Here is a 12,801-nt window from a genome sequence, read left to right on the forward strand (position 1 = left end):
ACCGAACAGTATATGAGTAACGTCTGGTTGAACGAATAGGATGGTAGTATCCCAAGCCTCAACCAATGGCACTAATAAACCCGCCCTTTCTCCTACAAGAGACCAATCATATGAAATATGGAGGAGGCAAACTGAAATGAAATAATAAATAGAGTAAAATAAAATAAAACAAAGTAACATAAAATTTCTCTATTTAAACAAAAATATATTTAAAAATGAAATAAAAAAGAGGTATTATTTTGACCAAATTTGGACAAGAATTGAAATGCACTGAGACGCTGAGATAAGCTTTGGATGATTGCCACTGCTACTCATCATGATAATTAAATATGACGTCTTTACATTAAATATGTAAACTCCACCATGTGTTGCAGACTTTAAGGGCATGTTCATTTAAGATGAAATTCTACTAGGCTGCATTTAGAATCATATTAGTATATTATACTTACTATTCTATATTTTATCATTTATTGTCACTGTTCCACTAATATTAGATTTTGATGCAAATCAAACTCTCTCTCTCTTTCTTTTATGCAAACACAAGCATTTGCACAAAGCTTACACTGTGTACCAGGGCTGGACTGGGACAAAAAATCGGGCATTTTGACTAGAGACCGGCCCACCAGAAAAGCTATAAAGCCTTTGAATGAAAAGTGTGGTGCTGTGGCTCCAGCAAACATCAGCTGATACTAGAAAGTAATATTAAATAAATTCACAATAACAACAGCTTATCAAGCTTAAACGTGCTGCTGTTGTACAGCGGACACCCGCTGTTTTCCTCTGTCTTGCGCAAAGTGAGCGATAAACAAACAAGGGAGACGGGACTTGCGACAGAAAAGCCAATCAGCTTATCATTGATCAGTTTCATGATTGAAGTAACAACAGGAGAGGGAGGGGGAGAGGGTGAGAGAAGAAGAGATAGCTGTGCAAAGATACAGAATAACTCCAACTTTGTCTTTGTCTGATTGTCTGGGCGTCATAGCGGAGGCAAGTGATGTCCAGATAAACTACATCTAAGGACCCAAAGGAAGGAGGCAGCAGCAGGTCTCTCTCTTAAGCATGTATTTTCACTGAATGGTCTTTTCGGTCTGCCAGTGTGTCATGCACTTTTCATGATTAAAGACCTTAGCAAAGAAAAAAAAAAGTTGCCGGCTCCAGCTCCTTCGTATCAATATTATTTTTCAGACAGTTTCCCCACGGCTCCACCAATCAGCTCATCTGGATCTGGAGTTTACCTGCATACATCCCATTCACTCTGTCAGTTTTTTCACACTTACTGCTGTTGAGGAAAAACTACACTAAAAGCCATACCTTGCTCAATTGTTTGTACCTTCTTGGCTCACATAAAACTGTACACGCAGTTTTATAAGATGCCTTGTCTGTAACACAAAAACTTCAGCAAAAGATGAGGGTGCTGAGACATGCCTCGGTTCCCTATTTGCTAAAGCTGTTAAGATAAACAGCTCAAGAATTTGAGCTGCACTGAGGCGCAGAGAGGAACATGGCTTTTAATGCAATCAGTTTTTCTTCATTCATCAACACATGCCTGAGAGAGGGTTAACTGGTGTCAGAGCACTTGGCTGTCGTTATGATTTGCTCCAGTGGTGTCAGACATGAGCGCCTTCCTCTAAAAAACAAAACAATGCAGGGTGGAGCAGGTTTCACATGGATTTTTGCACAGATGTTATCTGAGAGGAAAATAAGCCTCACTGCTTTAGCATCTGGTAATAAACAAAGGTTAATAAAGGCTTACAGATGCTGTCAGGTGGCTCCCAGCACTGACACAATTCAACCAGTATAGCCAGAAAAAAAACGAAAGACAAACCAGCTGGTAAAATGCACATTCAAACTTAAGCCATAACTAAACACCACTGTAATATTCCTACCAGTGTTTTTGATGCATTCATGAATTCATCAGTCGTTATAGCTCTCCACAGCATCACAACGCCTGCTGTTATAAAGTGAACAATAGCGTCCAGTGTCACACAGCTGCTATTCCCACACACAAAGCCACATTATATGTGTGCCATTGCAGAATTTATTACAGGCAAAGGAAAGTATTTAAAAAGGCTACAGAACAAAGAAAGGAGACCATAAAACACTCCGAATAGCCAGGTTTAAATTTAACCAGACTTTGCTATCTATGTACACGTTTAAAATAAATTACACCCTTTCCTTCTGTTATATCACTGCCTACTTATATATATATATATATATATATATATATATATATATACACATACATATATATATATATGGGGAGAGGGGGGGGGGGAGAGGGGAGAGACATAACGATGTTTTCATAAAAGTATATATAAACGAATATTCTTTGGTTAGAAGCTAAGCAGGTGTTGTGTCTCCCCCTGGCGGTTGACTAGATTTATTACATCACTTAAGCTCAGCTTGACCCGGATCCAAAATCCTTAAACCCAGTGATTATATCCTGTAGGTCACGTTTTACTACAGTTTGGAAGAAATGGCGGACATGGATGAATTGTTCGGGAGCGATGGGGACAGCGACAACGACCAGCGAGGTAATGTTGCCCGAAACTCGTGGCTTATATTGTTTAATCATCAGTTTGTGCATTTAGATGAGTGCCGCGTTGTGCGCAGCTGCGTAGCAGAAGGGAGCTTTAACGCGAGAGTGAGGTGTGCAACGTTTCGCGGATGTTCGTTATATCGAGGCAGGCGTTAATAATGTTAATGTGTTTTAAACGTTGGCTTTAATGGAAACCATCGTGGAGTTCTTTTATCCTTCACCTAGTTTCACTTTTCTTTTTCTTTCTTATTTTCTTTTTCTTTTTTAAAAAAAAAATCGGTTTTCAGTGTTTGGATTCACGTGATGTGTCTGAGACGGAGGGCCATGGCTTAAGTTGTTTTGTTGCTGTGGTGCAGGATGTGATCAGCGCTCATGTTTTTTTTTTTTAGCAGCACGACTGCAAATATACATTTTAAGACCTTAAAAAAACTTAATTCCCTTATGTCAAAATTAGAATTGTCTTCACGCACAAACTGGTGCAGCACCTAAGTTCACCTACATAATCTTTAATTTCCACAGACTTGCTACTAAAATGATTTTTACAGAAAGAAGAACAGTACGAGAAAACCGTATGACACTGTGTATTTCAGTACTCACTGTTGATACAGCCGTACATAAATAATATTGTGATTGCATCAGATAATCCCATACAAACAATTGTCAGATATAACAGTATTTATTCAAAAAAGGTCTAAATATAATAATATGGGTATTATTCAGAGACCTAAATATATTATGTCTGTATGAGACAAAGTGTGGAAAACCATCAAAGCACTTTGTTGTGTTGATGCTGAAATCTTCTAAAAAGTCTACAAAAAGGAGCTAACTGATATCATCTTTGCTTCTTTTTGTCCAAAAGTAGTTGATAATTGGAAGCTTTTTCTGGCATCACTCGTTTTTTCCATAGAAATACTGTGATTTTGTACCCCAAAGAGACTTAAGGTGGTTATAAATAAATAAATAAATATTATTTCTTTTAAACAGGATTGCCCCCAGCCCTGCTTTGTTTGAACAAAACACTGGTATATGGAGAGTATGAGGATTTAAACAAGCTGAGCTTCACCTTTTTAGTCACACATTTGTAATGTGAGAGGAGTGAGTAACATCTGTTTGGCACTACAAACTAGAATAAATCGGACTGCTTTATCTCTTTGCAGAGTCTGGCTCCGGCTCTGGTTCAGAGTCGGAGCAGGAGAGGCCTCGTTCTGTCAGCAACGCTTCAGGCAGCGGCAGTGACAGCGAGAGGGAGCGGGATGATGATGATGACGAGTACGAAGGCCAGGAGGCCGGCAAGCCCAGCATGAATAAGGTGCATTTTGCAGACATCGTTCAGACAGCCGCCTAATCAGTCGTTCAGCTGTGAATTTAGCCACTGAAAATACTGCTTCAACTTCCACAGTGACCTCAGAGAATTGTATTCCTTTTGTAATGTTAATCTTGCATTGACTTGAGTTAATAAACTTTCAACCTACCTCAAACCATCTAGTATGTTTATCCCACAATGAAGGTGTCCTGTGTCTGCAGTAGAAGGACTGAGGCGTGCGTGTGTGTCTGTGTGACGATACAGTCATGAGCTGCATCTAAACGTACTCATGTGTCTTCTCCGTAACAGGAGCTGTTTGGAGACGACAGTGAGGATGAACAACACAGCGGAAGCGACAACCAGTCTGAGCGCTCGGGGAACCAGTCAGATGCCAGCATGCGCTCAGACCGCGGGGACAACGATCACTCCGACGCAGAGCAGCACAGCGGCTCGGACCGTGACCATCGAGATGAGGATGAAGATGAGGAGGATGGGGGTCACCGGTCGGACGGAGGAAGCCCGGCTGGCAGCGGGATGTCTGGCGGTGGGAGCCCTCGATCTGACAGGGGCAGCGTTCGCTCAGACAGAAGGTACGACGTCTCACACAGGCTGCAGCTCACCGTTGTTTAACTGAGGTCGTTGATGGCACGGAGATCGGGATGCTAAAATATATCTTTTCCAGTTTGAGAAACGCAATCAGGTCTTTGATCTGTCATAAGGAAGTGGATGGGGGATTAAGTGACTTCCAGAGGAATAAAAATCAGAATATATGTTTACCGTGTTTGTTCTTATTCAGTATGCACAGCGATCCTGGGACTCCGCAGTCGGGCCCGGGCACACCGCACAGTGACGGCGAAGCTTCAGGGAGGGAGAACCAATCGGAAGATGAGAAGTGGGGCGGAGAAGCTAAGAGCGACCAGTCGGAGGACGAGGAGGAGAAACGCCACTACTCTGACGAAGAGGGAGAAAATTCTGATGATGAGGGACCGAGGAACAGGAAATCAGGTACAACCCCCAGGATCTGCCGCTGAGCCAGCCTCCAGGGTTAATCTTTTTACACAGTAAATTTCATGGATTGGGGCCATATGTGAACATTTTATCCTGAGCTTAAAACTCAGAGGTTAATATGAGATTAATTTTTCACACAGACTCTTTGCACGAGGCGATGAACTGTTTTCCTTTACTGTAAGATGTGCGTGGGTGTCCCGTGCCTCCACTATAAACGTGACATGTGGAAAATGATACATAAAATTTCTTGGTTTTGTTTTTCAGAGTCTGCAAAAGGAAGTGACAGCGAAGATGATTTCATAGGACGGAAACCCAAAGCGAAAGCCGCCTCCGATTCCGATTCAGACAGCGATGCTGAAACAAAACGTAAGCCCTAACCTTACTGGGTCAACGTAGCAGCAACGATTTGTCTTTTGTTTCTGCTGCTGAATTTGATATTTTTATGGTACTGAAAGTTATCCGTACTCTTCCGCAGCAAAGAAGGCCGCAGCAGATGACCTGTTCGGAGAAGCGGACGACATCTCTTCAGACAGCGATGCAGAGAAGCCCCCGACCCCGGGCCAGCCCCTGGTATGTGTCTGTTCTCTCACCCTCTGTTCTTCTCTGCACTCATCACACTTTTAAACGAGATCCAAAATCCCCTTTTTCTCTAAGCCTCTCTGAGCTGATCCCTATTGTCATGGGTCACTGGATTATACAGTGTTTGTTCACTTGTTCGTGTGTGTGTGTCTAGGATGCAGAGGATGGTATGGAGGGGGAGCAGGCAGAAGAGGAGCCTGCGCCTGAAACTCGTATTGAAGTAGAGATCCCAAAAGTCAGCACTGACTTGGGATCCGACCTTTATTTTGTCAAGTTGCCCAATTTCCTGTCTGTGGAGCCCAGGTCAGAGCATGTGCAGTGTAGATAGATGGAAAAATTATTTTCACTTGATGATAAGATAATTAGATGTTCTTTGACGCTGTCTTTTCTTTTTCTTTTTTTCCCTTTTAGGCCGTTTGATCCTCAGTACTATGAGGATGAATTTGAGGATGAAGAAATGCTGGATGAAGAGGGGCGGACCAGGCTCAAACTGAAGGTCTGTGTAGATTGGAAATGACGGATGACAGATTTTATTTATTTAGATTTTTTTCCTACGTCACCTGATGTTCATCATCTTCTCCCCACAGGTGGAGAACACAATCCGGTGGAGAGCGAAGAGAGACGAGGAGGGAAATGAAACCCGAGAGAGCAATGCGCGCATTGTCAAATGGTCCGACGGCAGGTGTGTGTTACGTCAGGCTGGATGCCGCGGGGTGCGACACTGCGATCAGGACATAACTCTGTACTTGGCACGCTTTTCAGTCTCCCATTCTTTCCACAGCATGTCCCTCCACCTGGGGAACGAAGTGTTCGATGTTTACAAAGCTCCACTCCAAGGAGACCACAATCACCTTTTCATCCGACAGGGCACCGGGCTGCAGGGACAGGCCGTGTTCAAAACCAAACTCACTTTCAGGTAATGCACTAACATGCCAGTGTGGCTTTGGTAACAGGCTGCTGTTTCCTTTTAGGCACAGACTGAGAGTTGCGAGGGAGACTCCTCCTCCGTCTGGCTCCCTGACAGTAGAATATGTTCTCAACAAACTCCGGGCTACCTCTGCAAACAACAACAACAGCAGCCACAATGGCACCCTTCATTCAGGCTCCATTTAGAAATGTACTGAATGCTTTAAGTCCCCGGATCACCTTGTGCAAGCTGCACAGGTTTCTCCCAGTAAGAACTGTTTAAGCTTCTTAGCGCCCCCCCCCCCCATCCACCTGAATGTTCTGTCTTTCACCCCACATGGGTCTATGAGGGCAAACCTGCCTCAGTGTGCAACAGGCCTCCGTGTTCCCAAACAGAACATTATTACAGTTTGTTCCCTTGGAGCATTAACATTTGAGTTTTGATTAGGATTAGAACTGCTCAGCGTGCAGATGGTTACAATGCTTTTATTTTCCTTTTAAAAGCACCTTTAACTCTTTTAAAGCCAGAAAATTCACGTTTAAAAAAAAAAAAAAATGTGAGCACCTAAAGAACATACTGTATGACAAGACTTCTTCATTCACGAGGTCATTTGATACGACAGTGAACTTAAGGTTACAGATAAATACATTTTCTTAAATAAGCCAAACAGACACATGACTCTGTCATTCACAGCTTCGAGTGGTCTCAACATCGTGAGTGATTTGTGTTAAATTTAATGCATTTTTAATAAATGCATAGATTATATTTGTGGTGATATTTTCATAAGTCATCATTAAATGAGGGAGCTGAGGCCAGCAGTTAATGTTTGTATTGTAAGAACATTGTTGGGGATCTAATAACGTGAGACACTCGACAACAACAGATGTCTTTGGTGAAGTCAAACGAACACAGTGTGTTCTTTTAATCAAGCAGACATAATTGATGAATTTGTTACGTCATACCTGGCTTAGAATTGGGGGGCTTTTTAATGCGCCAGCATTGTTTACATCCATGTACGCCTACTTAATGAGACCACATTTACACTCAACAGCCAGTTTGCTAGGTACATCTTGCTAGTACTGGATTAGACCTCTTTTTGCCATCAGAGCTACTTTAATTCTTTGTGGCAGAGATTCAACAAGGTGCTGGAAACATTCCTCTGAGATTTTGGTCCGTATTGACCTGACAGCTTGAGATGAGTTGAGCTTTGTGACATGGTGTGTTATGCTGCTGGAAGGAGCCATTAAAAGATGGGTACCCTATAGTGTTAAGGGACTGGGCACGGTCAGCAGCAGTAGTAAATAGGCTTTGGTGTTGTGATGCACAGTTGGTACTCTATGGGGTACACGTGCGCCCAACCCCTTTACACCACCACCAGTAGCGCCTTGAACTTTTGATATAAGGCCAGATGGATCCATGCTTTCATGAATTTAATGCCAAATTCTGAACCTGCCATCTGAATGTCACAGGAGAAATCTGGACTCATCAGATCAGGCAGTGTTTTTGTCTTCTGTTGCTCAATTTTGGTGAACCCAGGTGAATTGTAGCCTCTGGTTTCTATTCTTAGCTCACAGGAGCGGCACCCAGCGTGGTCTTTTGCTGCTGTAGCTGCTGCTTACAGGTTTTTATGTGATATTCGTTCAAAGATGCTCTTCTGCATATTTTCTCTTTTTATAAACTTTCCCAGTAAACTCTGGAGATGGTTATGTGGGAAATATCCAGCAGATCAACACTTTGTGAAATAGTCAGGCAGCCCGTGTGGCACCAACAACCATATCACATTCAGAGTTCCCCTCAGATCACCTTTCTTACTCATTCTGATGCTCAGATTGAACTTCAGTAGGTCATCTTGACCATGCTCTGAGTTGCTGCCACGTGATTGGCTGATCATATATTTCTATTAGGGAACAGTCAAACAGGTGTACATAAGAAAATGGCACATTTTGTTTTATTTTTTATTGTGTTTTATTTAATCCACACCTGCTCTCAGTGCTTGTTGCTGTGTAGCCGTGAATCATTGTGAACAGAGATTCCACAGCAGCAGAGTGGGAGTCTCTTTCTTATTAGCAAGACATCACAAAATAACATCAGAGGTTCTCAGTGCAACTTTTAATCTCTATGTGGAGCTCATGGAAATGTGTGAAAGCACAGGGCAACATAAAGACCAGCATGTACCTAATGCTGCATGACCTAATAAAGATGACAGTTAGCTATAAATTAGCTTGTGCTTTAGTTTCCTTCTGCATTACATTACTGGCAGGGATATGCTTAACATGCCCTGTGTGCAATGTGTTTGCCCAAGATAGAAATAAAGCGTGCGATATTAAAAACTCCACAAGGTAGATTTAATGAGTGTGGGCTAAAACAGGTTTGGCAGTCGATACTGTGTTTTTCTTTCTGCCTGTTTGCAACACAGAGGTGTGATCTATGTGTTAAAGAAGAAAAGGGAAAAAATGTGTGAAAACCTCCCACTCTTAAGAGATTCACTTTTATGAAGACGTACTGGGGAAATGTTATTATTCAGGTTGTTTTTTCTGCACTTCCAGACCCCACTCCACAGACAGCGCCACCCACAGGAAGATGACCCTGTCTCTGGCTGACCGCTGCTCAAAGACACAGAAGATCAGAATCCTTCCCATGGCTGGACGAGATCCCGAGTCCCATCGCAATGAAATGATCAAGGTAGCACGAGCCGTCCGGTGTGGGAATTCTTTTGTTACCACAGAGACGGGAAGAGTGAGATGAGGTCAGCTGTTGACAGGCACCATGGCTGCTTACATAATAATATAACCTGACATGCTTGCATAATGTGGTCACGCAGTGGCGAGTGAAATGGAAACTGAGTCAACCAGTCTAGAGTTCTGGTGATGCGTTTACTGTCGGCTCGAGAAAGACTGCAGATTACATTGTTCTTCACTGTGCAGCATTAGCTTAAAATGGCTTTTAAAACATATAAACACACATTTGTCTCTTTGTATTTTAAACACTCGTGTCCTGCATGATGACGTCTAATGTGCGTCAGTGGGGATTGTGCGAGTTTGAATAATTAACAATAGACGCCCAAATACTAGACATCAATTACGCTTCCCCCATTGTTTGTAGTCAGTACTCCCAGTTGGTGGTTCTTAAGTTATCATAATTACAGTTCAACAGCAACAAGGGTCCGTGCCTTTATACAAGTGTATGCCAGTCTCACATTTCCACAGAATGTGGATTTCAGGTGTAATTTCAGTACACTTCATAGGTCCTTCCCTCTGTTGTGCCTCAAACAGCCCAAACAGGCTGTTTCAGTACCAGCAGCTGAAATCAGGCTGCTTTACTTTTAAGAAAAAAGCATGACATCTGTTAGATGTGGTAGGAGCAGCTAAAATGTAGTAGATGTGGAAAAGGGTGGTAACTGGCGACAGAAATCCTTAAGCTTGCACTAAAGTACAAAAAACACACCAGTAGCCCACAGCACAGTCTTTGTTTATAGGTTTTAAATGTCTTTTAAGTTTCCACAGTTTCTAATCGCTTCTGCAGTGTCATAATTCTGACACTGATCTAGCCTTTGGGCAGACAGTCAAAGCTAATCATAATGGGAGCTTCAGTAGCTGCGCAATGTGTAGATTTCTAGAGCAATGGTGGGCAGAGGGGGCCACAGGTTGTCGTGTACCCACATTAACTGCCCACTCCTGCTCTAAAGCCCATGGGGTGTTGAAGCTGTGGCTCTGGAGATCCATGCAGGAAAAATGGATAAGGAATGCTTTGCTTTACCACCAACACTGCTGGCTTTAGTCAAAATCAAATTGAAACTTTATTTTATTTGCTTTCACTTTATTTTTATTTTTTTTAAGATATTAGACTGTTATATTTTTTATTTACTATCAAAGTAGCCTCCTTTTGATTGGATTCAGGTAGGACTCAAAGTAAACAGCATTGCTTTTAGTTACCCAAGTCAAGCTTCTGTTTCAAAGTATGCTGAAACAAGCTAATGGATATTTTTTTTTCCCCTCTCTTCACAATTGTTTCATTGTTGGTAATAAAAATAAGAACATGATAAATGAATTTGATTAGATTAGAAAACACAGTATTATTGTAATGAAAATGCAAAGTTAAAGCACAAAATACTAATGATCATGAAGAGTAGTCACATGTGGTAAAAGATTTGAAGTATTTAGATATATTAGTAATACTGATGGGCTAAGTTATACACAGTAGACACTTTATTCTGTGAAAGCTGGGAAATTCTTTTGCCACCGCAAACATATGGCAGGTAGCTTAAATAAGTAGGAACATCAAGACTTAAATATGCTTTTTGAGGGTTCAAGAATTGCTTAAAAACGGCTCTTTTGATAGTAAGGTTTGCTATAGACATATTGTAGATGCCTAATAATGTTCAGACTGAGTAAGCGTGTGTTCCTGTTTAAAGTTAAAGGTTATTGAAGCACATTTTTGACTAACTGGCACTAGCTGATTGTCAAACTTAAAATGGGCAGGAGGGCAAATGTTTTAGAAAGTAATTACCCTTTCTCTCGTTTGTCCTTACTCTGCCTGCAGTTGTCCTTTTATTATAGGACAGCTAATTCTGTTTATTCCAGTGAGGAATTGTCATGTTATAGGAATAACAGAACAACAAGCAGGGTAAATGTACTTTAGAGCAAAAACGAATAATAGGCTCATTTCTTATTGTTTTTTTCCAACAAGGCCAGCTTATTGCTTTAAAGGGAAATTAATTAGACTTTTCCCACACCTAACATAAAAAGCGACCTTTTTTCTCAGTGTGTTTGGGGAAAAACAATTAACAACTAAGCAGCTAGAAATTAAATGCCTTGAAATGATTTTTGTATAAATTCGCCACTCGGGTCTGTCTTGGCAGAAAGAGGAGGAGCGGCTGCGAGCCTCCATCCGCAGGGAGTCCCAGCAGAGGAGGATAAGGGAGAAGCAGCATCAGAGAGGCCTGAGCAGTAGCTACCTGGAGCCCGATCGCTATGACGACGAGGAAGAGGGCGAGGAGGCGATCAGCCTTGCAGCCATCAAGAGCAAGTATAAGGGTGGAAGTGGCCTGAGAGGTGAGGATGACTGCGTTTCACATTGACTGCTGTCGTTTTGTTTCTATAATTTTTTTTCCTCGTATGTTGAGACGTGTTTGGGAGTTACAGAGGCCTGATGCACACGCTCTTCTCTTTCTGCCTCACGTACAGAGGAGCGAGCCAGGATCTACTCATCAGACAGTGATGAAGGTTCTGATGACGATAAAGCCCAGAGGCTGATGAAGGCTAAGAAGTTGGACAGTGACGAGGTAGGTGCAGTGATGTGGTTGACAGACAGGGGGCGGTGTGAGGCTGGACACCGTGTAGAAAAAAAGCCAACTTTTCTCATTATCCTTTGTAACTAAGCAGGACAGCAAAAGCTAGACTCTTCAGAGCAGGAAAGCTTTTCTGCACTCACTGTTGAAGTGTAACTGAACGCTGTATGTACTCCTGTCACAGGAGGGCGAGGGATCAGGCAAGAGAAAGGCAGAAGATGACGAGGAAACGGCCACCAAAAAGGCAAAGAAGTATGTCATCAGCGACGAAGAAGACGAGGAAGACGACGACGAATAATTCATCTTCCCTTATCATTCCACTGTATTATCAGTGCTCAGCCCGCATGGCATATAAACAGCCATATTTTTTGTATATTTTCTTATGACCTGTTTGTGGGTGGCTGTGTCTGTGTGTTTGCTTGTTTATGTTGTGTACAGAAGAGGTGAGAAATAAAACAAAAAACGGTGGTTTTATGTAACCAAAGCTTCTCGAGGCCTCTTCATCTTTTTAACACCATGAATCATATATATATGAATCACGCTGTTGCGATGTTATGAAACAAACTGTTACGTTTCGAGGGGAGGCTGTTAATGGCATAATTGCTGTGGGCTGCCGAAAGATTAAGTTAATGGCATAGAAGCAGCATCTGCCATTTCTGTTCCTCTCCCTCATGTACACACATAATTGACCAGTGTTTTCAGTGCGCTGGTTTAGAGGTGGTGGGGTTTTTTGGTTTTGTTTTGGGTTTTTTGCAGTTCGTGTGAATGTTTCAGGAAAGAACCGGGGAGTGTAGTGTTGTCAGAGGAGGAGACGATGCCAAAACCCACCTGATAGAAGACACAAGAGATTAGAGGATTTGGGGTTTGAGACAAAGGAGCTGTAGTTCTGTGGGAGAAGATCCCCCCCCCCCCCCCTCAATAACCTGCCTGCAGAGGAAGGAGTAGGAATATCTACTTCTTCCTGTACAAGCAGCTGTAGGAAGTCCCAAGCTTTCACTGGCACCCCCTCTGATATTCTAACCCATGCCATTGCTACACCTCTGCTAAACATCCAGCCCTTATAGGGCCTGCTAATAGATACCCTTTTAAATTGTCAACCATAGATCGGTGCCATTATTATTGCCAAATCGTCACAGTTTCAACTGTCAGGACACCAAGGGTTTTAGAAGATGTGAAAC

At 42.4% G+C, this 12,801-nt stretch overlaps 1 protein-coding gene across 1 annotated transcript; it reads left to right on the forward strand.

The window, feature by feature from the left end:
• The first annotated feature begins 2,426 nt into the window (after nt 1–2,426).
• On the forward strand, nt 2,427–12,036 carry leo1 (LEO1 homolog, Paf1/RNA polymerase II complex component). The gene is made up of 14 exons (XM_026163753.1): nt 2,427–2,534; nt 3,697–3,848; nt 4,152–4,432; nt 4,639–4,847; nt 5,115–5,216; nt 5,326–5,420; nt 5,584–5,732; nt 5,841–5,925; nt 6,017–6,111; nt 6,211–6,345; nt 8,883–9,018; nt 11,195–11,387; nt 11,520–11,617; nt 11,808–12,036. The coding sequence occupies exons 1-14, from the start codon at nt 2,477–2,479 to the stop codon at nt 11,919–11,921; spliced, it is 1,902 nt and encodes a 633-aa protein (XP_026019538.1). The 5' UTR covers nt 2,427–2,476; the 3' UTR covers nt 11,922–12,036.
• The last annotated feature ends 765 nt before the right edge of the window (nt 12,037–12,801 follow it).

The sequence above is a fragment of the Astatotilapia calliptera genome, chromosome 1 (genome assembly GCF_900246225.1).
Source record: "Astatotilapia calliptera chromosome 1, fAstCal1.2, whole genome shotgun sequence".
In the NCBI taxonomy this organism is placed as follows: Eukaryota; Metazoa; Chordata; class Actinopteri; order Cichliformes; family Cichlidae; genus Astatotilapia; species Astatotilapia calliptera.